We start from the raw sequence: 24,170 nt of genomic DNA on the forward strand, positions 1-24,170 counted from the left end.
TCTGTACGGATCTCCCTGTTCTGAGCGTTTAGTATCAGTGGGACCCCGTGACACAGGCCCTCTGTGTCTGGCTTCCTCACCGAGCATGTTTTTGGGTTTTGAGGCTCACCACGTGGCAGTGTGGCAGTGCTTCATTCCTTTCCCGGCTGGATGACATTCCAGGGACTGAGCTGCATTTTGTTTATCCAGTCGCCCATGATGTCCATCGGTGGACATTTGGGCGTTTCCACTTTTCAGGCCGTTACAAACAGTGCTCGCTGTTGTGATAATCAGCTCTCCTTAGGAAGCAGTTTTATTTTATAATAACTCTGAATTCTTTTTGTACACAGTCTTCGCAATATGATTTTTGAGGTTTTTTTTCCCATCGGCTTAGAGCAAGAGTCCACTAGCCAGCAGACCCTGGGCGGAGGGGAGTAAAAGGGGAGCCTCCAGCCAGTACTGTGACCACGTGGGGGGCTGGAGCCTCAGAGCTGCCAAGCCCTCCCAGGTTCCTCCAGAGCCAGACCAAGCCCTCCACTGCCAGGAGGGAGCCAGGGTCAGCGCCCCTCCAGGCGCCCACTGCCATCTCTGAGGGGACCGCTCCCTGCTCCAGGCTAGTCCAAAGCCCCCTGGGAAGATGAGGCTGCAGATAGGAATAGGAATTGATTCCACAACGAGGAGCCCGCCTCTCTAGCAAGTCTGGGTGACTCAGCAACCCTCTCGCTTCCCAGCTGAGTGGGGAGGTTGGGGGCTGTCCGCAGGGGACCTGCTGCCCCCGCTGGCCACCCCCAGCAGGAGCTGGCTTCTGCCAAACCTTGGGATCGTGAGCCAGAGGGAGCACCACGGCTCAGTCGCTCTGCTTCTTTTCCTTAAGTGTTTTATTTCACCACCGACACGGAAAAATTCCCAACAGACTCTCAGAAACGTTCACAGCCCCTGGCAAGAGCCTCAGTACAAGGACAAGGTGGAGGGGCCTGGCACTGGCCAGTGTGAGTGCTGGCCAGCACCTGGGGACCGAAGGCACCCACTGAAGGGAGAAAAAGGCAGAAACTAGAGACCCCGTCGGCACAGAGGGACCAGGGCGATAAGCTGGAAGGTGCAGGGCACAGCTGGCGGGGGGCACAGCTGAGGAGGGGGAGGCCCAGGTGCAGGAAGGCCCCACACCCGGGAGGATGGCAGTGGGGCAGACTCTCAACAGAGCAGCGTTGGCAGGACCACAGCTCACAGGAGGGGAAGGGGCGGAGCTGCTCTAGCCTGGAGCTCCAGGCAAGGTCAGGACTCACTCGAGCAGGGCAGCACCCTGCTGTGATACGGCCCCCGTCCTATTAGCAGACGACAGAGAAGGATCAGCCACCCACCCCGGGTGCTCTCAGAACTTGTAGACAGTTTGGAGGAGCAGTCGATTTACACGTGTTCGGGGACGTAGGACCCACCACTGACATCTCAGATCTCAGAAACATTCAAGTGTTTCCCCAAACTGGGCTCTTTGGAGAAAGATAAAAGATTCCAGAAGACTAGAGAAAATTACAGGTACCAGAATTTTTAAAAGGGACCGACTCTAGAAACTGCAGGTTGGTGTCTTCATGTGAGAGTTGTTACTGAGATAAAGGTGACCCGCTCGCAGCCTGGGGCACTCGTTCACCTTCATCGTCACCGCACTGACGAGGGCCTCTGTGGTGCCTGCACTCTTTCCTGGGAGAGGCAGACAGAACGTGGGCCAGTGAGGAACGAGGAAGAGTGAGCGGCAAGGGGGCCAGGCAGGTGGGGAAGGAGGGCCGCCCGAAGGCCGGGAGGACGAAGGATGCCTGTGGCTGCAGATGGCACAGAGACGGCGGTTGGGGGGGGGGTCTGGCAGGGAGCCTCGTCTCACTGATTCTTGAGCCCCAGACCAGCACAGGTGTAGCCCCACCTCCTACCTGAGCTCCACAAGGCACCAGGCAGTCCCCCAGGGCACTGAATACTGACACAGGGGACCTGAGTGTGGCTGGAAGCCGGGTCTACAGCCACACCCAGAGGGTTCCATCCACAGCCCAGAGATCAAAGGGGCCGTGAATCTGTTCTTATCAGCCCGGAGATCAAAGGGGCCGTGAATCTGTTCTTATCAGCGCTTAGAAGACAGACACTCTCCTCCCAGCCCAACCTCCAAACCTCCAGAAAGTGGCCAAAATAACAGAGCGGGTGCCCACTCACCCCTCACCGGGTTCCACGGCTCTCTTTCCCACACGTGCACCCAGGTCCCCGTGCCACACTTTTTGGCTGAACCACCTGAGACAGTAGTGGGCATCACGGCGTGGCCAGCATGTCAGCTTCTGCACCTGGAGAGCACGGACTGGAGTGCACAGGCCCACGGCCATCCCGACCCAAGGACGGCGGCCACCGACACACACCCTCTTCCTTCAGCACTCGCACCTCCGGGCCTGGGTGCCCCAACTCACCGCGGCCTGTGAGCTGCTCCCCAACCCTGGACCTCACGCGTGGCTCTTCAGGTCTGTCTGTCTGTCTGTCTGTCTGCCCCTCTCTCTCTCTCAATAAGTCAGAGTACTGTTTATCTAAATGCTGCTCTGTGAGCATCTGGAACAAGTAAGTCATAAACAGGCTTAGTCGTGGGTTATGAGGACTTAACCTTCAGCGGCACCAGGATTCTTATCTTTCCTCTGTGGAGTCAGGAGTCTTCAGCCTCTTTAATCCAGAAGAGTCCTCTCGAGTTGCATCTCTCACAATGCTGACATTTTTAAAGACTCAGGCTGCCTTTCTGGTTTTTTCTTTCTTTTTGCAGAAAAAACACATGTTCTTATAATCTGCAAATGACAAGAAGCTGAGAGGGAGCGTGGATCTGGGAGACTGGGAACAAGCCGGGGTGGGAGGGGGGCTCAGGCCCCGGAGTCTGGCCGCTCACAGGCTGGCGCCCGGCAGATCTGTGCAGCTCCCCACTTTGTTCTATGAGCCGAGGGTGGACCAGACTCCACCTGAGGGCCCCTCCTGGGCCATATGCTAGACTCCTAATCCCAAAGGAGTGAGGACAGGATTTCAGGAGGAGATGAGTTATCACCCATTTAGGCTTAAAAAAGAACACATTTTTGCCAAAGCAACACAGACCCGAGAAAGCCTGCTTTGAGATGGTTCCCATGAAGACAGCCAGCAGCCTGAGCTGACCCCCAGCAAGAGTGAACAACAGCACGGGATGAAGAGGGTAAGGACCCGGCTGCCGGACCCCAGGGCTGGGCACAGCTGCATGGAGGGCCAGGTCCGCCAGAACACTGTGACCCCCACAGCGAAGCATCACCCCCAAGATCAGTGTCCAGAGGGCAACCCAGTGAAACTTCTAACACCTGATTAACCCAAGAAGCGGGAGGAAGCTGGGGACCTGAGGTGGGGGAGGTCACAGAAGACAGTTTCAATCTCTGGAAGGCACAGGCGGCTGAGCCCTGGCTGGGGGAGGGGTGGGAAGTGTGGAGGTGGGGAGGGGAGTCCAACAACACCTACAGACGGGCCTCCTCCAAAACCCACTGCCACAAAGCAGGACCAACCCCCAGGGCAGAGACCAGCCTCCGTCCTGGTGCCTGTCCACCAGCCAGGGGATATCCGTCAGGGGGACCACCTGGGGGTGACAAGTCCTGATAGTCCAGGCATCTGTGGGGAAAGGGCTCCAGGCCTGGGCTGACCTCACTGTCTCATGGGTTACACATACATGTTTGTACCTCATCCCAGGATTAAATCAGTAAGACCACGTGTCTCCTGATTAGGGGGTTGGGCTGACAAGGCACACGGCACAGCCCCTGCCCCAGAGAAAGAGCTGGGCAAGTGTTTGCCCCTGCCAGTAACAGTGACAATGACATCCAGGAACCTGGGTGCAGCTCCACCTTGACACCAGCGGTCCGGCCACACACACTCTCTTTCTTTAAGCAGGAGGATGGTGGGTGAAGAGGTTCAGGAACTGGGCAATAAGACAGGGAAAGCCCCCGGCCCACATGCACGGTCCGTCCTTCTGAGGAGCTGGGCCCCGGCCGGCAGGAGGGTACCACCCACGTGTGTTCAAGGGCACCACTGGTGCCCTTTCTGCCCCTGCCTATGCCCTTCGTCCCTGATGCCAAAGTCAGGCCTGGGCAGGGGTCCCGAGGGCTTGGTCTCTTGCTCACCACTCCCATCCCCACACCTGTGTCCTTCCCACTGTGAGAGGGCCGTGTCTGTCTCTGACCCTGGCCGTGAAGACGGGACGCTGCACAGGGCTCTGTGGACAAGAGCCCAGGGGGCTCCCATGAAGGCACAGTGTCAGGGTGCAGGGGGAGCTGATGCTACGAGAAAGTGGGTGTCTTCAGCAGCATTACAAATGTGGTGGATGCTGATGAGAGCCCGGCTCCCCAGCTGCCTGGACCTGGACCTCTCAGACCATGCTGGCCACTCCCAGAGCATAAGCCTTCCAGGACAGTATCTGAAAACATGTGGGAAGAATGGGAACATCCAGTGCTAAGTCCCTGCCCATGTGGCTCATCCTTAAGGGCTCCCTGGGCTGCCACAGCCCTGAAGGCCAGTCCTGTAACCTGCTGGCCCCCCGCCTAGTAGACGTCAAGCCAGATCACCCCAGGACATGAGCACACCGGCCAGATTCCCAGCCAGATGGGTCCACAGGAGCAGCCTTATCGTGTGTTGGGGTGGGTCCTACCGTCCCTCCACTGCCAGGAGCCACCTCCCGAGGCCCCCACCCCAACTCCAAAGTGGCTGATGTTGCTCCCTCCTGGGGATAAAATTGGGTGACCGGTCAGGGGGCAGCCAAGCCCTGATGCAGCTGGAAATGAAGCCGTCTGAAAAGGCAGGGTGGACCAGGGCTGTCAGCTGCACCACAAAGGTCAAAGTCCTCCCGGACCTGGGGTTACAGTGCCAGGTCTCTCCAAGGGAGACTGGCCCTTCTCTGCCGGCACCGCCACGTCAGGCAGGGGCTGGGGTTCACTGAAACACCAGGCTGGGGTGGCCGGGAGGCTGTGGCCCAGGTGGAATTGAGAGCAGAACGTCCGCACGGTTACTGACCAGTAACGAGTGGACTGACCAGTGCAGGCGTCACATGAAGGATGATCTGGGGGGATCACGAGGCATGACTGCTGGGGTGCCAGGATGGCCCCTCTGCTCCCTGATCAAGTCCAGCCAGGGCCACCTTAGCAATCCTCCCCCCCACTAGAGGAGCCCGACAGAGTGTGAGGGGTGGAGCCTGGGGGACCATGGTGAGGACCATAGCAGCCACAGGCCTGCCGGGAGCCCTCACCCCACCTGGGCACTGACACCAGACCCCTGACTACCTCTCCAGGAGAAGCAGAGGTGAGACCAGCACAGCCGTGACTCTGCGACCACGAGACTGACGTGTGCGGGCGTGTGCTGCGGTGGGGTGGGCAGGAGTTCTCCGCCTCCTCCCAGGTAGAGCCACGTGCTGGAACAGTCCTCAGCAGTCCCAGATGGTGCTGGGGGCACAGAGAAGGTGTCTGACCTTCCTTTGGAGACTAAACCTCCAGCCCTGTCTTCGCAGAGCTGGACTTGAACCTGGCGAGCAGGACGCACTATTACTGCCAAGTGGTCATGGCGTTCCTTTTGGTCACTGGCAGCCACCAAGGGCGCCAAAACACTCGTTTCTTGAGGATCTGTCATTTCAGGAGGAGCCAGAGCTCCCAATCCCTGCTGGTGGCCAAGGGGCTCTTGAGCCAAGGGGTCAGCTGCTCAAACTTGGCTGGGAGCGCCCGTTGCCTCCTGAAGCCTTCTGAAGCAAATATCCATAATGCTCAATTATTCTGGTGGCTTCCAGAGCGGAAAGGCGCCTCTGAGAGCTCATTAGCATACGCCTGAACAAGGCACGAATATAGAGCTCTTGTTCCGGGAAGACAGACAGCCGAGGGCTGCGGGGGTGTCGCGTCGGCCGTGAGAGCCACCGGTATGGGATGCGGAGCTCAGACAGCACTGAGGGACCCCTCTGGATCAGCCACCAACACCCCCATCCTCCCTGCTGGCCTCAAAGGCCACCAGTTCCTCCCTGGTAGAAGCAGGGTTCTTCTCCTGCCTACAAAATGGCAAAAAATGGCAGGTAGCCAAAAGGATAACCAGGACAAAAATCGATGGCTGTTGCCATGGTGATGATAGCAGACAGTGACCCTCCCTGACTGCTGCCCTGAAGCAGAGCAAGACCAAACGGCCCCTCGGTGTTGGTATCAGTGTTGTGTCCAAAGTGGACGCCCAGGCACCGGAGTGTCGTGGAACGAGGTGGAGGAGGCACCGACCACACGTGGCCCAACCGTCTGGGCTGGCCTCCTTCCTGTCCTGAGCCTCTGCCCTAACTGTTCTGGGTCAGGTCCTGGACCGGCATCGGCCACACCGGGAGTCCGATCAGATCTCAAAAGCTCAGGCCTGCCCCGGGCCTCCTGAAGCAAAATACGCATTTGGACGTGTCCTCGGCCAATCCACACGCTCTCAGGCACCCACAGTTACACTCGGGGCTTCGGGGTTCCCAGGCTGGCCGCCCAGGCCGACTGGAGGGCTGCTTCAAGGAACTGGCCGACAGGAGGCCGTGGAGCGTGTGGGCTGAGCCTGGGCGACAGGGAGGTGGGGACTCAGGGTCAACCTGGCGTCCTCTGCCCATGGGCCGGGCAGGCGCTGGCTGAGCCGGGTCCCCGCAGCAGCAGCAGGAAAGGGCACACTGCAAGACACTGGCTGTGCTGCCGGGAGACAGCGGGGCAGGAACTCACATCGACAGACCGTCCAACCCGCCAGCATCACCGTGCTTCAAAACGCCGTCTTTTCTCCTGCCTGACGCGACTCACAAGGGGACAGGGAAACGTGGGTGTGGACAGAGGGTGGGGTTTTCCTCCCACATTTCCACCCAGAGCAGCGACATGAGTGGCCAAGGCCACAACCCCCGACCACAGGAGGTCACCTGGACCTCGGCAGGGCGGGCAGGCCAGGCCCAGAGCTGGAAGGTGCGTGGATGACCCTCCTCCAGGGCGGCCACCCTCCAGGGGTCACAGAGCCCCGTGAGGCTGTGCCCCAGGCCGGGCAGGCACCGCTGCTCCGATCCTCACCAAGTGCCATGAAGACCCCCCAGAAGTGGTGGTGGCTCCCCATCTACCTGCCCACTCATGCCCCCGATTAACTGTCCAAGTGTACATCAGCTCTCCTGGGGACGGTTTCTCAGGCATCAACTTGCTCTAAATCATGCGAGACACAAACGGGAACAGGCCCAGTTGAGGACTGCTCATCAGGTAACCAGGCCTCTGCGGTCAGAGCGTCCACAGTGCCTCTGACACACCTCCCCTCCTGCCAACGCCAGGGACCCAGGGGCCAGCCAGCAACCCTCGGAACAGGTGGAGACCTGCCACAGAGGCTCCCAAGCCGGCACCTGTGCCCGCCAGGCCCCCCCCGCCATGTGTGGGATGCTCCAGGGCCACTGGCTCTCTGCTGGAGGATAAACAAAGGACCGCTTCCTCCTCCCTCTCACTTGGGGGCAGGGAGCTGCAGACACACTGAGAACAGAGCACACGCTGCCGGCGGGACCTCAATTCAGGGGGGACACGGTGGGGTCACAGGACTGGGGGCCCCCAGGGCCCTCCAGCCACCCAGGCACTCGAGTCAGACTGGCCGTGGTGGGAGAGCCCTCACAGGAGTGCTGCTGCAGGATGGGCTTTAAAAGACCTCGGCGAGCCTCCTGCTACGGACCCCGGTCAGGTCACATGCTCCCCCTCAGTGGGAACAAGCGCCAGGCCTGATCCTCACAGACCCTGCCAGCCCCACCTCACCACCAGAACCAGGCTCAGAATGAACCACAGCTGGGGCCCCCTTCCCCTCCTCCCAAGTAGGACCCCCAGGAACCAGGCCAGAGGGTGTGGGGTCACCACAGCCACACACCGCTGTTCCCTATGGATGTTCCCACCCTGGAGTGGGCCCTTGGACACCGAGGAAGCATGAAAACACCCTGAGCCGTCTCTCCTGCTATGGCCAGAGTCGTTGAGAAGAGGCAGATCCAATTAAGACGTTTATTAATCCCTCCCGACAAAGGCTCGAGCCTGCCCCATAAAGCTCTCATCAGGGCAGGCGAAGTGGACACGCTGGAGCCCCTGGCCCTTCACACCAGTCATGTGAGTCCAGGGGGCCCTGAGAGGGGACCCTCAGATTGCCCTCTTACCCTGTGCTCAGCCCCAGGCTTTGACCTGTCTAGCATCCACACAAAGCCGGACACGAGGACAGAGACTCTGCAAAAAACCTGCCTGGTGTCAAGATCTGCTCGAGGCCTGAGGGAGGCCAGGAGAGCGTGGACCCTATTCCTGGGGTTCTGGTGACAGCCCGTGTGCCGGCCACTTCTCCCAGGGGCTAAGGGACACCCCCTCCATGTGCTATGGCGGGGGTTGCTAAAGGACACCCCCTCCATGTGCTATGGCGGAGGTTGCTGGCGTTACCGGGAAGAGGAGGTGAAGGCAGGATGCAGGCAAGGAGTCCACTCCAGGCCAGCCTGGGGACGCCAGGCCATCATGGGACCACAATGTAGGGTGATGTGGGTCCTCTGAGTCAGGACCCTCAGGGATGTGAAATCGCCCTGGCTCCCACTGTGCGGCTGTAATTAAGTCCTCCAAGTGGCGTCTGTCAGGTTTAGCAGTCAAAGGTCGGGTAGCTGGGCGTGGACAGCAGCCAAATGCCAGGGGAGTGTTCAGGCCACACCTTAATCCAATGACTCAGTGGCCAAACCTGGCCCAGTTTCAGGTGCAGGGAGCCGCCTCCTGCCCCAGGCCCCGCCCAGCAGGGAGCTCCTGCTCTCTCATGGGTGCGGGTGCAGATACCAGTATGGGTGCAGGCAGGTGGCGGCCAAGCACAGGCCCAGGGCACCTGCAAGCACACACATGCCCGGGATCACAAACAAGCAGGCTCTTCAAAGGCAGAGAACACAACAGAGGCCTCAGGAGATGGTGAGGGCCAAACAAAACAGCCGCTCAGCCGCTGGCCCTCGGCTGCACAGATGGACGAAATGTCCAGGTGAGGCTCTGGCAGAGGCCCTGGACAGAGGCTCAGGAGGGACGGGCCCAGCGTGAAGGTCGGCCACACACGGAGGAAACAGAGGGCTCAGGGCAGGCTGGGGCCTTCGCTGCAATGATGGCCTCATGTTAGTGCTGCTGGCCAGGAAAGCCTAGAATGCTCCACAGGATATGTCACCTTAACCTCCTGCACAGACACTGGGCAGCTGACTGACCCTCTTCTTGCATGAATGATTCTGGCACAGAGCCCTGAGTCACCTGCCCACCTGAGCACTGTGCCCAGAGCCCAGGTGCACTGGACTCTGGCCTCCACCTCCTACTCCTGCCTGTGCTGGGCTCAGCCCTGCTCTTTGCACAGTGGCTCTGGGGAGTAGAGCTGGGGGCCTGGCTGCAGGGGGCCACCCGGCGGGCAGGATGTGCTCAGGAGTGCCAGCTCCCTGGGGGCTCCTGCAGATGGTGGCACGGCTATCGGTGAGGGGGACAGGACAGTGGGCTCCCCTGCACAAAGGATGAGGTCAAGGTCCATGGTGGCGCCCCTAGGAGCAGGCTCCCCAGGAGCCAACACTGGGGAAGAAACCAGCAAGCAGGACAACACAGAGACTGATGCTGCACCAGGCCCATTCTGGAGTGGCTGTGACGGTGGAACAGAGGGCCCAGAAGCCAGCCTGTCCACTGCCTGGACTGGGGGACATGTGTGCTTTCAGCCCCATGGCCAAGGCCGGGCTTGCCAACGGCGCACACGGAGGCTGGATGGAGAAGCAAGGAGGTGCCATCGGGATCACCCCAGGGGAACAGTGACAGGGTGCAGATGAGATGCTGCCGTACTTGGTCTGTGCCAGCAAGGGACAGGCACGGGGCGGGGGGTCTCCACCTGCTCTCTCTGCTTTGATGTGACCTGAAGTGTCCTGTGACTTAAAGCTTAAGGCAACGGGAGAGCCCGGAGGGGACACGGCACCGCTGACGGTGCCCAGGACAAGAGGACAGCATCTGTACTGCTCCCTCCTTTGGGGCAGAAGGAGCCTGCCTGGCTGGAGATCCGACCTCCTCCCCGACCAGCCCCAGAGCCCACGCCAGAGCAGTCTGGAAATACCCACTCTGCGCCATGCTCCCCACCATGTTGGCATCTCAGGCTGCCTGTGTCGGGGGACGGGGAGAGGCTGGGTGCACCCTGCTGTGGCCAGCAGCAAAGGAGCCACCTGCCCCCTCTGCCCTGTGGCCTCCAGGCTCAAGGTAGAGAAAGAAGAAGGAGAAACAAACATGAAAACATGCTCACTCCCAGATCTTAGCAAACCCCCAAGTTTGTGGTCTATGAGCTTGGAGAGCGAGCCCCCTCAGGGTGCTGTGATCGGGGTCACCCCCCCTTGGGCCACCACCCTGGCTCCTTGGCCTGGGGAAGGCCTCGGTCTGCACACACCAGGGACTGGCCTGGAGCCTCGGACCCAGATGGGACACCCCCGCTGCCCTGAGCTGCCGGTCAGCCCCATGAGCACAGAAATCCGTGAGGAAAGCAAGCAGACAGGGCCTCAGAAAAGCTACCCCAAGTACACAGATCAAAGAGATGGCGATGGCCTCTGTCATCACCTGCCTGGGGGCGGCACCAGGGGTGCCTCAACGGAGCTGTGGGGGGGGCGGTCAGGGAAACAAGTCCACGGCAAGTGTGGGTGGCTGCTGGCGGGGGATGAGAGGGCGGCAAGGCGATGCGGAAGGCGGGCATCCCTGCACCCCGACTAAGCAGCCTGCCTATCAAAGCAAACCCAGAGCCGAGTGGAGTGAAGATGAGAGGCCGGCTCCTCTGTGAGGTCTGGAGCTGCAGCCCCAAGCCGACTCCTGGCCACGGGACCAAAGGCAGAGCGGCCACTCGCTCTCCACAGGGACGGGGAACAAAGGGGCCGCAGCACAGCGACTGGGCTGTGACTTCTGACCTCCACGGGCCTCAGCCTCGCTCACGGCAGGAGACCTCACGTCAGAGGCCTCTGCTCTGGTGATAAGGGGTCCAGCTCTGGGCAGTACGTGGTTGGCTGGCGTGGCGGGGGAGTGATGTGCTGCTCAAGACCCTCACTCTATGCGGGAAGGACGCAGCGCAGGGCTCGTAGGGAGACGGGGAGGGGTGCAGTACCCCCTGAAGCATTAGACGAGGGTCTGCATGGCTGAATCCTACACCGTCCTAGTGGGCTGTTGGCCCAGGGAGCAGAGCAGGAGCCATACAGCTCCTGCCCTTCATGGGAAAGAAAAGGCAGGAACTGGAAGAACGGGGCAGGGATCAGCAGAGGAAAGAGGGTGAGCGGGGAGCGGCCAGGGCGCCTGCCACTGCTTGCCTGGCAATCCCTGACCCCAAAGCCACCAGGGGCCACACCCAGAGGGACCCCAGCAGGAAGTGGGCAGCAAGAGGGCCGATGAAGCCCCACTTTGCAGGGCCTCGAGATTAAGTCTCTGGTCAGAAGCCCAGCGCCTGGCTCAGGATGTCGTCAGTGTGAGCAAAGCTCCCTCCAGGCTGCTGCAACACCTCGGCTGGGGCACCACCTCCCCAGAGGCACTCACCCCTTGAGGGCTCTGGTTGATCCCCAGGACAGCAGAGACCTCGCATCTCTTGGTCAGAAACCAAGTGGTCAGAAACGAGTAATTCCCCAAGGCTGCAGACAGGAAGGGTGGAGGAAAACAAATTCAGCATGAAACAAAACAGACTGAAAACAGGGTTACTGAGAACAGAGGAGTTCCCCTCATAAAGTTCAGCTTGTCAGGAAAACAGTACTGCACGAAACTTGTAGTTTACACACTCAATAACTCAGCTGGAAAACACATAAAGCAAAAGCCTCATGGAGAAACTGATGAGCCCACCTTCCTGGGGAGTAAGAAAAACGCCTCTTCCACTTACTAATAAGGAGGTGGAATTACTGAAGATTTGAACACAGTTGGGAACCCTGCACCCAGAATCGGAATAAACAGGGAACATGTTCCCTTCAAACATAACAGACACCTATAAACGTGGGCCACACGCCAGACCAAACAGCCTGTCAATGAATGTCCAAGATTCAGATAATTCGGGAATCAGCAGAGGCCCCCCTACCTGGGGTCCCAACCAGCTTTTGGGGAGGGGAAGCTCATACAGATGCCCAGGGCCACAGGCAGAGCTAATGAGACCGAGGAACTGAGAAGAAAACATTTCCTAGGCAAGTGACCCAGTGACATTGTTCCATGAGGACAGTGGCCAAAGTGCACCACCAAACCCCAATCCCCACCACACTCCAGCCAAGAGCAAAGGGTCCCAAATCTGAAATTTCTGCCACTTCTACCAGGGCCTCAAAGCTCAAAAGGACCTGGAAGCCCTCAGCTTTCTCAGCAGGTCACTGCAGGGCAGCCCCAGGACGGGCATCCCCCTTGGGCTGGGTCATCGGCCCCTGGTACACGGGCACCCAGCACGCCCCAAGTTACAACAAAGCAGAAGCAATTGTCCTGCTGGTATACGAGATGCTGGTCCTGGTTTGATTTTTCCCTCCCCTCCAGCACCAGGTGGACCAGAGCTGCTGCCTTGGCGCCTGGGGTTTGGGTGGCCTGCCGGATGGGACTCGCCCACACAGAGGCGGGCATGAGGGCACGGGAATAGGAGGCAGTGGTGCCCAGCCTCACTCAGACAGGAGCACTGCGAACCCTCACACGCCGGTCACGTGGGAGGACAGCAGGGCCTGAAGGGAGAGCCCCATGGCGTCACACTGGTGAGCACCGGGGCAGCAGCTGCTGTGGAACCACGTGGAGATCACCCCACGGTGGGCTTGGCATCATGGTCCTGAGGACTAGCTCGTTCAGAGCAGCAAACCCACCCCCCCGGGAGTAACCCAAGCGCTGATCGAGAAGACAGAGAAATACACTGTGTTCATCACGTGTTCACTGAATATTCTACAGCAGTGAAAACGCAGCACCCGCTACTGCAGGCAACAGGCGGATCGTAATGCGGGTACAACAAGCAGGCTGCACAAACCCGGCTTCCCATGGCCAGAAGCCCCAGCTCCTGCCAGGCCCTGCCCCCTTCCCCCAGCCTCGCCCCCCTCCTCCTCTCCAGACTTTCCCATTTCTGCCAGAGTGCCTCGTTTTTGTCCACCTTGCACTTGTGGACATACCCTTGCTCTTGTCCTCCGCCCCTCCTGGTGCCCTTGCTGTCCTCACCCAAGGTCGGAGTTGCAGCTTAACCCCTGCCCTGGGTTACTCCTCCCGTGGCCCGGGAGGCCACACACCACACCCACCCTTGGGATGCTTTGTTCTCCAGGCCCCCTTGGGCCCTCCCCCAACATACACACTGGAGCTACATCTGGAAATTTCACAACACCCAACCAAGGACAAAGATCTCAAAAGCTTCCAGGAGGGGGGAAAAAAAAACACCTCACGTTATTAAAAAAAAAAAAAAAATCGGCCAAAACGACACCAGAAGTCAGAGGACAGGGGGGTGAGGACTCTGAGGGAAGGCGGTCTCCCACCTGGAATTCTAAGCCATCAGTGCGAGGTAGAGAAACATCCGCAGACAGACATGGGCTCAGAAACGTTATTTCCCTTTTTCCTGCTAAGGAACCATTAAAAGGAAGGATGATCTCCCTAATTGAGGGAGTAAAACAGGACCTACGACCCAGAAAACATGGCCCCAGACTGGAGAAGGGGTGTCCCATGCATGGGTCAGCCACCGGCCCGGGGTATCAGAGCAGGTCGGGGCTCTGGGAGGCAAGTTCCAAGAGGGGGAGAAGCAGCCAGGTTAACGGGACTGCGGCCAGCAGGGAGGAGTCCCAGAGCGCGGTGTTGGGTTTGGGAGCGAGTTAATGACCACAAACTGATGACTATGCAAACAAAGGGAAGCAATTATTAACTCCAGCAAAAACAAAGTTGTCAAAACAGTAACAAAAACCTATGGACCACAGTTCAAGAAAAAGTATCACTCAACTGGACTTCATTAAAATTAAATACTTCTGTTCCAAAGCCACTGTGACAGGGGTTTCCCTGGCGGTCCAGTGCTTAAGACTCCACGCTTCCACTGCAGGGGGTACGATCCCTGGCTGGGGAACTAAGATCCCACATGGCATGTGGTATGGCCAAATAAATAAATAAAACTACTGTGACAAGAATGAAAGGCCAGTCTGGGAGAAAATACCTGCAAAGTATATATCTGAGAGAGCACTTCAACCTAGAATACACAGAGAACTTTTACAACTCAATTATAAGACAAAAACCCAACTGAAAAAAGGGGGACAAAGATCTGAAGAGACATTTCACCAAAGAAGATAAACAAACGGCAAACACTATGTGAAAAGATGCTCGCCGTCGTTAGTTCGTTAGAGAAATGCAGACGTGGAAATGCCCCAAACTGGAAACAACCCAAATGTCCATCAACGGAAGAATGTATAAACAATGGGTCACTTCCACACAGCGGAAACTACTTGCCACGAAGGCAGGATGGTCTGGAGGTACGTGGAACATCGGGATGACTTTCAAAACAATCATGAGATAAAAGAGGCCAGACCAAGAGAGAGCACGGCACACACTACTCGAGTCCATTTACACAAAACTTGAGCAAATGCACATCGAGTCTCAGGGCAGAATACACAGCAGTGGCTGCCTGGCAAGGGGTGGGGGGCACGGAGGGAGAGAGGCAGGAGGTTTTCTGGGGGGCCCCAGGAAATGCTGGGGGTGACAGGGCCGTTTGCTACCTGGGCAGGTGTGTACTACCTAGGCAGGTGTGCACTCATGTCCATCTCATCATGCTTCCACTTCAGACGTGCAGTCCGCTGCACTGCAGTCAGACTGCTCTGTCTGAGCATTCCTGCCAGCACCGCACAAAGTCTATACTGGACACCGATTTAAGCAAAAGTTGTCATCGTTCTATTGGGGGGGTGGCGAGAAGTGGTATAAAAATGCTAAATCCAAATGTCCTAGGAAAACATTAATTAAATAATGTCCAAAATTAAAAAGAACAGCACAGGGACTTCCCTGGCGGTCCAGTGGTTAAGACTCCGTGCTTCCACCGCAGGGGGTGCGGGTTTGCTCCCTGGTCGGGGAACTAAGATCCCGCATGCCGCACGGCATGGCCGAAAGATTAAAAAAAAAAAAAAAAAAAACATGAAAAACAGCAGCACAAACCTGCCTGTTTACATGTATGAAAGCAAATACAGGCAGACAACATGCAGGGTTGAGAAGTGGGCCTCCGGCACGTGGTGGACAGGGAGACTTATTTTTAAACCAGGTGCTGCTTTAATAAAAATTCAATTCCGACTGTGTGACTCAGTAGTTCCCCTCCCAGGCATACATGAAGGGTCCACACAGACACTTGTGCCGACTGCTGACACCAGTGCTATGGAAACTGGTCAAAACCTGGAAACAGCCCAGATGTTCATCAACTGGGGAATGGAATCCACACAATGGAATATTATTCAGCTATAAAAAGAATGGAGCCGACATGCTACAACATGGATGCACCTCGAAGACACGATGTTAACTGAAAGAAGCTGGACACAAATGGTCACGATGGGTTAGTGCACGCTTCCATCCATATGAAACGTCCGGAGCAGGTAAAGCCACAGACACAGAGGCAGATCAGTGGCTTCCAGGGGCTGGGGGGGGGGAGTGACTGCTAATGGGGACGGCTTACATTTTGGGGGTGAGGAAAAGTTTGGGAACTAGATATGGTGATGGTTGCACAACTCTGTGAATACATTAGAAACAAGTGAATTGTATACTTTCAGTGGTGAGTTGTATGCCATGTGAATTACATCTCAGTAAAGCTGTTGCCAAAAGAAAAAATTCAGTTCCCAGAGCAGGGCTGACAGTGACCTGAAAAGAAAGGCACACCGGGTCTCTGCCCCCGTTCCTGGTACAGAGCTCCTAATCCCTTGTTATCTCCTGGTGATAGCAGCATCCTTTGTTCTAATGAGGCAACTCTGAGTGGGCTCCTGGATGGGGGCTGGTCACCGGAAAGACCGAGCCAGGGTTAGAAGTGGCACTTTGGGCCCCACCCCCATCCTCTGGGAGAGGGGCTGGAGACTGAGCCAACAACTGTTCATGCCTGGAAACCCTTAAACCATGGCGTTCAGAGAGCTTCCAGGGTGGTGGACACATCCATGTACTGGGAGGGTGGGGCACCCCGACTCCATGCGGACAGAAGCTCCTGCGCTCGGCACCCTCCCAGACCTTGCCCTGTGCATCCCTTCCTCTGGCCGTTCACCTGGGTCCTTCATTATACCCTTTACAACAAACTGGGACTCTGAAGTAAGCCTCTGCCTGAGTCCTGTGAGCCGTTCCAGCAAACTACCAGATCTGAGGAGGGAGTGGTGGGAATCCGATTTGTAGCCAAATTGGACAGAGTTGTGGTGAACTGGGGACCCATGACTTGTGCCAGCCTCTGGGGTGGGGGGCATTCTCTCGGGATGGGGCCCTCACCTCACCCTGTGGGTCTGCACTGACCCCGGGGAGATCGTGTCAGAAGTGAGCTGAACTATGGGATGCCCAGCTGGGGTCCTCAGAAACTGGAGGGCTGGCTGGTGCAAGAAAACCCACATCTGGTGTCAGAACCGCTGGGAGTAGAGGAAACAGAGTCCTCACCAGCCACCTCCGCAGACGCACAAAGCCCCAAACGCCCCTGGAGAGATTTCAAAAACCCACAAGTAAACCAGAAGCTCCCTGATTCAGGTCAGAGCCCAGACAGCTCCTAGAGTGGTGGGTGGAGGGATGTTCCAGCCCCCCGCCCGTCCCTTCCATGTGCGGACTCCACAGCAGGAGGCTGCTGTCCTGCTCACGGGGCCTGTTGTAGCAACAACTCCCAAGGGCTCTGCCCATGGGAAGTTCTGGAATCTCACTGCGGTTTCGCACACGCCCACCCTCACTATGGGGTCACGTGGGACCCGATCTCCCCATGGACAGACCCTCCCCTTCCACACGTGTGTGTGACTGCGGGGAGAAGGCCACCATGATTAACCACGATAAGAAAGTGCTCCTTTCACAGACAGGAGCCGTGTATAAACACACAGGATCACACACAACACCCGACTTTCTTCCAAGGGGCCCAGACGGTGGCTGCAGGAGCCGCAGCCGGGATGCCCAAGAGCACTGGGCGGAGCCCACGTGTGGCCACTGAGCTCAGAGTCAGTTGGTTCACGGCCATCGCTGATCACAAAGGGGTCCAGGCCTCCATCCGCCCAAACATCCAACAAGTCACCGGCCAGGCCGAGCCCGCAGGCCTGACCACCACAGCACCCCGGCTTCCATGTCCTCACGGGGCTGCCCAGGGCAGGTCAGCTGAGCGTCCCCAAGAGGCCAGCAGGTTTCCCTCTAGAGCCACAGAGCCGGAGACCAGCCAGCTCTGTAGACACTGAAGGAAGGCCCACATCCAGGTGAGCAGAGCCCAGCCCACATGAGGAGTCCGGCCCTGGTCACTCATTCCGCCCAGCCTCGCCTGCACATGGTCGCCTGCCCCTGCTCCCAGCCCCAGCCCAGGAAGGTCCCATAGTTGTGTCTGGCTTTTACACTGTTCTCTGTTCTCAGGAAAACCCGGATGCCAGTCATGACACACAGCGCACACACCTGGCAGGCCTGCTGGGGATGGTGTGGACCCAGGGCCAGCTGGGCCACCGTGTCCGCAAACAAGGGAGCAGCAGAGGGCACCACAAAGCCCGGCAGTGGGCAGGCCTGACTTCCGGGGCAGGATGGTGCGAAAAGTTTGAAGGGCGGTGCTGCGAGCGAGAGTGGGCAGCCTCTGCTAAAGGCCGCACCGTAGATAAGACAGAGGCACCTCTGGGAGCTGGAATTAATGGACACACAGAGGAAACAAACGCCCTCAAACCTGCCAACAACCGAGAGCCTCTCCAAGGGAGCCCACAGCTCTCCCCATTTCACACTGTGTGCCTCGACTATAAAAGTAACGTGAGCTCATGTCGGAAATGTGCACAAAACACAGTAAAAGCATAGAGAAAATAATCCATCCCAGAAATTCTACCTGTTAAACTTCTGGGGTCTCTTCCTGTATTATGAGATAAACGTGCCCCCAATGTATTTTTACAAAATCTGGTCACACCATGCTATGGGTTTGCATCCTTTTTCGCTCATATTTTTTTTTTCCTTTTTCCCTCATTTTTATACCAGGAACCTTTCCCCACACTATTAAAGACCATCATCTGAGTCCAACTTTTCACATGGCTCCCCTATGCCGGCCATTCAAGTTTTGCCACAAACACCTGTAAACGTGGATCTGCCTGTCTCCTCATCCCCACACCGTGCGTCTCAGGGGACCTGGAGCCACCCGGTGCACCCCATTCTCAGCAGGGTGTGTGCCCCACAGCCCTTGCCAGCTCCGAGGGCAACTGCCATTTTAGGAAGTCTTCCCTTGTTGGACAGGGAAAACTTGATCCCAAATCAAAGGACCAGACACAAGACAGGGCGGGGTCCCAGATCGGCATGGGGACATCCAACGACTTCAGGGACTTCCGGGGTCTCTGCCACATTTAGGGGTCTTACCGAGTTCTTTGGAGCCCTGGCTCTCGCTAGCCAGCTCGCCCATCTTCACCAGGGCGTCGAAATAACCTTTGGCAGCATACGTCACACCTGAGAGAAGAGGAAGGGGCAGTTACTTCCCTCGCTAGGAAGCAGCAACAGCTGCAGCACCTACTCGGCCATCCTGCCTGCCTGCCAGTCAGCCGCCTCCCCTGTGCCCAGCAGGCTCCAGCCTGGGCAGGACCTAAGCCCGTTTCTTGCTGATGTTCTCTGTTCCAATCCTGAGAGCTCCTTCCCTGGGTAAGAGCACAGTGTACCGCTTGGGTCCAGAGCTATTCAAGTCAAATCGCAGGGTGCCACCCCGACCACGAGGCCTGGTGTCTTGACGAGAGAAACACCAACCCCAGGCAGGAGACTTGCAAAGTGGGTCGGCAGGAAGGCCCCCCCACCCCCAGCCAACCTGGGTTGAGGACTCTGTCCCTGTCTGCGGTCTCAGAGAGAGCCTTGTAAGTGGGAGTGAGTCACACGCTCAAAGTGGGCTAAAGGCAGCACCACGGGGACGGAGTGGAGGGACTCACACCACTTCCCAGGGCAACTTCTGCTCTAACCTGACTTCGCAAGGGACTGGCACGGAAAGCGCCGGGCCTGCTGACTTCCTGGGACCACACCTGGTGTCCGCTGCCTGGGATGGAGCTTCCTCCAGGAACTCGGAGACCCTTCAAGACCCCGGGTGTGCCCACAAACTCCTTCATCAGAAGAGCCCCCCCCCCAGCTGCCCTTCACGCTGGAAGGAGGACGAGGGCGCCTCTGGAGCAGGGCCATGGGGAGCACCCGCCAGCAGCGTAATTACTACTTCTAATCCGTTTTCTCCAGAACCCAGTTAGGGACTTATTACTGGACACTTGACCACATTTTATTTAGGTAGTTTTCAATTAAGCGCACGCAATTTGCTCTGCAGTCTGGGAGTGTGTGCGGGCTCTGCACCCCAGCAGCTGGAGTGCATCCACTGCCGGGCAGGGTGGGCTCCTTGAAAGAGATGAAAGGAAAGCCTAGCGGGCCCAGGCCTGGCCTTGGGGAGGCCGAGGGCAGCTGAGGGGCTCCGTCCTATGGGGCAGTCCAGGAAAATGGGGAAGGGAGGACACCTCCAGGCTCCTCCACACACAGAACTTTGTTGGGGGCCCAGGTGGGGGTGGAGGAGCCTGGAAGAAGGCCTGTGCCTCGTGTCCAAGGGCTGGGGCATGCGAGCGGGAGACCCCAGGCTGGGCCTTGATGGATTCACCCTAGGCCATCGATGCTGTGCAACTGAGAATGAAGTTACGTCACTCTGAGAAAAAGCCCCCGGGGGTAAGATGTCCTTGGATGATGCTTTCAGGAAAGGAACCACCATAGGCCTGAAATGTGCAGGCCGACCCCCCCAGCTCCAGGGTTGGAACCATCCTGCCACTTTTGGCCCCATGTCCACAGTGTGCGCTAAACATCATGGCCCTCCGTGGTGCAGCACTACACCTTCACTCTACCACGGTGTGCTTCTGGAAACACCACTGTCCCTCCCTAATCAGGCCCCAGGAGCTGTCCACCTGCTGAGATGTCCTCACTCGCACCCGCGGGCCAGGGACATCAGTCTCACCTGCCAGCGCCTTCTCGTAGTTCTTGCCCATGGCGATGAAGTTCCGCAGGCTGGGGTTGAACTGCTCCATGATGGTCTGGAAGAGAGCAGGGAACAGCATCAGGGGCAAGGCACCCGGCGGCTTGGGGGCCTGAACGGCGAGGGGAAAGTCCCACAAGCATCACATGCGGAGTCGAGACCACGAAGCCATGGCCGGGCCCCGGGTTCAAATCCCAGCTCTGCCCCTGTTGAATGTCCTTGGGCAAATGCCCTTCCCAAGCCTCAGTCCTGACACCTGTACAATGGGGAAAAGAACAGAACCTGCTCCATAGGGGCCTTGCAGATTAAACAAGTGAGCAGGCGTACGACACATGGGGCAGCACCCAACATACATCCGGCGCTGAGGTGCCGTTACCCCACCCGGCAGGGCTGTGTCAGCGAGGACGGTCCCTCCGCAGGCCACACACAAAAGGTTCATCGCTGCCTGGAGCCCCCTCCCACCACGATCTTCACTCAACACATCAATTACCAAACGTCAGCTCTGATTAGAGCAACGCACAGCCTGACTGCAAACACCACACGATGACTAATCCAGCAGGCTCTGGATCCACTCGCCTGATGGACTCAAGTCTTGGTGCCAATACCACTAGTCCTTAGACTGAACAAATTAGATGTTCACTGCGAAGGCCAAATAGATGTTTTAATTACAAGGCATAAAAACAGGCACACACAAACAACAGCCACATTTGAGCTCTACTGGGTAATGTACCCTGATGGTTGGGTGCCAACCCCAGCCAGCGAGAACACTGCAAGGAACTTCTAAGGAAAACCCCATCTCGGCCACATCCTACATCTTCAGGTCAATTATCGTGATATGTGTCTGATCTTTCCGCAGGGTAAGAGAGAAACGTCGCCAGGGAGGGGAAGTCGCCTGGCCCTGTGGGCAGACTTCAGAACCCCAGGTGCTTCTGCATGAACAGAGGCAGTGCCCGTCCCATCCCGGCCAACAGGCCAAAGGCAGCCCCGGCCCCACGTAACACCCTTCCATCCCTGCTCCCGGCCCTCAGCCAGCAGGACCGACATGGATTCCGAGAAGGGCTGTGGGATCTGGGCTCCAGAAAAACCCACTACTTCTGTCGCCCACCCTGAGGAGCGGCCTGCAGTGCCAGCACAAAGAGGAACAGAGACCCGCGCCCAAGGGCGATGAGACCCCGAGCCTGAGCCACCACCTCCTGCCATCCGGGGCTGGGCGCCCACCTGCTCTACGCGGTGCAGGGCACCTGGGAAGGAGATACACCTGACACATGCCTGAGTCCAGAGGGCAGGTGCACCTTCCTTTCTGGACACAAAGTGGAGGGCACCTGCCAGGTGCTGCACCGGGGCTGAGGCACACGGGGGGATGCAGCAGTGACCCCATGGGACAAAGTCCCGAGAAGGAAGGCAGGCCCACGTCACACACCGGGCAGGACCCCGTACCTGGAGAACGAGACAGCACGACACGGCTCAGGGGACAGCAGGGGAGAGAAGCATGTCGTAGAGAGAGGAGGGCTGCAGGCAGGAGCATGCAAAGGCCCCGAGGCCAGGGCCTGCTGGTGTCAGGGACAGGATGCCCAGAGCAGGGTAAAGGGTGGCGGGAGGTAAGAAGAGGCAGGAAGTGTGCAGTTAATGGCCCAAACCTACTGCCTCGCAGCCCGTGGCAGGGACACCTGCTTTCCCGGAGTAGGATGGGAAGCCGAGGGTCGACCGAACTACATTTCAAAAGGAAACGTACCCCTGACGGCTCCAGGGAGCCCAGGTTGTAGCTGAGACCGCACAGACGTGGGAGACCCCTCAGAGCTGCTCAGAAACCTAAGATGTGAAGGTGGATCAGAGGGCTGGCTCCACTGAAATGTGGGATGGGGTCAGGGGGCAGTACGAAGCTCAGTGGTCTGGGGACGACTCTGCAGTAGGGAAACCAAGTCTGGATGCATCCAGTCCGAGGAGTGCCCGGCAGTCAGGGCAGGGATGTCACTAACAGGCAGCAGACGAGGGACTGGCGTCCGGGCATGGCGCGGAGGGGAATTCAGTGCGGGGCTGTCTGCCAAGGGTGTATGCACAGGCTGGCTGAGCCCTCAGCCTCGCTGCTCAACGCCACCCAGACCTGCGTCAGGGCAGAAAAACACTGGAGGGCGCGTGTGTCTGCTCAAAGGAAATGGACCAAAAGCAGGGTATAGACCCAGTAAGGGTGGCTTCTGTCCCCGATTCTGGTGTTCCAGACATGCACACGCACGTATGTGTGTGTGCTCGCGCGTGTGTACAGCGTTTCAGTGTAAGATGTATTTTTCGCTGCAGCGATGGGCACAGGGCTGAAAAGGGCCCTGGGGTGGGTGTATGTGAAGGCACACCTGGGCTGCAGAGCTCTAGGACTGCAGCCCCCGCCCACCCCGGGGGCAGGAGAGGAAGCTCCCCAGCTCCCTCCCTAGAGACCCAAACATCCTCAACGACAGCAGGAAATAAGGCAGCAGCCGCCCAGGCCAACAAAGGGGGTCACCTCGGCAGCCCACCCACGCCCGCCCAGTGACACACGGGGACAGCCGCCAGGTTTCGCTTCCTTAGCACAGCTGCTGAGCTCATGCACGAGGAATGTGGGAGCGAGGGTCAGGGCAGGAGGGGTGCTGGGGTGTCGGCCAGGACACCTGGCCAGGGCACCGCCGGGTCACACAGGTGCCGCTGACTCGCCTGCCTGGAGGCAGTGGCAGAGGCATAAATGCTGTGGGGCTGGTGAACCAGGGAGGCCCTCCTTCCCTGGCCAAAAGCCATTCTTCCTCCCGGCCCCTCCCAGATGCTGACCTGGCCGGAGAGCGGGCTCCCACCCACCTCCAGGTCACTGAGCTCCTAGAACCGCGACCACCAGAGACCGGCCAGGTCCAAGACGACCTTGTCAGAGGGACCCTGGTGGCCCAAAAAGGGCCTAGCTCCTCTGGTGAGGGATCCTCTCTGTAGGGGACTTCTCTGTGGGAGGGGGCCCCCGACACCGGGGGCCTCTCAGAGCCTGAGTCCATCGCCATCCTAGGGCTCAGGCAGAGGCATTTGGACCCAGGGGGCTGTGCTAGGCCCATGATGGGCCCAAACCCACCATCAGAGGCCCGGAGTGGGGCCCTGCCACGCCCACTGCAAGTGAGTGTTCCCCTAACCAGGGGCCTGCGCAGCCCCTCCACGCACCGGGGGGGCCCTGGGAGGGGAAGCCGGAAGCCAACAGAGGCACTGTTGCCATGGCGAGAAGGCCATGGGGCTCTGCTACACATTACCTGCCCCACGATACTTTTTCAGAAGTGATTGAACGACGGTGTCTTTCCACGGGACTCGTTACTGGAGGGATGGAGGGAGCGGAGATGCAAACCCCAAGACGTCCTCCCACGGCACGTGCCAGGGCGGGAAGGGGGAGACGTGCTTACTTCCCAAAGGGAAGGGAATGCGTTGCCTTACTGACGCCAATGGGGGCGTGTGCAAACGAAGGCCAGGCCAGGAGGGCGGCCTCCCTGCACACACCTCTCTGTGCCGCGAGGCCATCCTCATGCCTGTCGTGCAACTCAAGGGCCTGGGAGAGGCTCTGCATCCTGAGACCACTTTCCCGCAGCCGGGACAGAGATCTGACAACGTGGGCAGCAGCCAGCGCCTTCTCCAAGCTTGACACCTGTGCTACGCAGATGAAACCAAATCCCTTCAAACGCCATACCGTGGCACGTGGCGATTGTGTGTGTGACCCCCTTGCAGGGGGCATGGGCCAAGCACTGCGCTCAGCATCTTCTATCACTCCTTGGTTGGCTCAGTATCTACGAGGTTCCCTCAGGAAGCTGGGCTGCCGCAAGGGCTCCCTGCCACCCCACCACACAAGCGCCCCAGAAAGGTCAGGGAGAGGAGGGATCTCTGCCGGAGACCCTGGCAAGCTCAGGCACGGTTCATGGTGGCCCTCTTGCCGAGATGTCCCCAAGCTGGATGTCCCTGCCACCTCTGCAGTCCCAGGAATCCGGGCCTTAAACCAAATCTCCAAGGTAGGGCTGGCCCGCCCACCCCCACCCCGGGCCCCCAGTCCTGCATGTCCACAGGAGCCGATGGGAGGGGCCAGGCCTGGCTGCAGGGGCGGTGGCGTCAGCACC

The 24,170-nt window shown here is 58.6% G+C and overlaps 1 protein-coding gene across 5 annotated transcripts in view; it reads right to left on the reverse strand.

The window, feature by feature from the left end:
- The window catches only part of BAIAP2 (BAR/IMD domain containing adaptor protein 2), a 71,159-nt gene that overhangs the window by 35,165 nt on the left and 11,824 nt on the right, over nucleotides 1-24,170 (reverse strand). For all 5 annotated transcript variants that reach the window (XM_060081117.1, XM_060081113.1, XM_060081116.1 and 2 more), the window contains exons 2-3: nucleotides 20,056-20,131; nucleotides 18,453-18,539 (exon numbers count right to left, since the gene is read on the reverse strand). In XM_060081117.1, the coding sequence (XP_059937100.1) occupies nucleotides 18,453-18,539; nucleotides 20,056-20,131 (163 nt within the window). The remainder of the gene's footprint in view (nucleotides 1-18,452; nucleotides 18,540-20,055; nucleotides 20,132-24,170) is intronic.

Source organism: Mesoplodon densirostris, chromosome 18 (genome assembly GCF_025265405.1).
Source record: "Mesoplodon densirostris isolate mMesDen1 chromosome 18, mMesDen1 primary haplotype, whole genome shotgun sequence".
In the NCBI taxonomy this organism is placed as follows: Eukaryota; Metazoa; Chordata; class Mammalia; order Artiodactyla; family Ziphiidae; genus Mesoplodon; species Mesoplodon densirostris.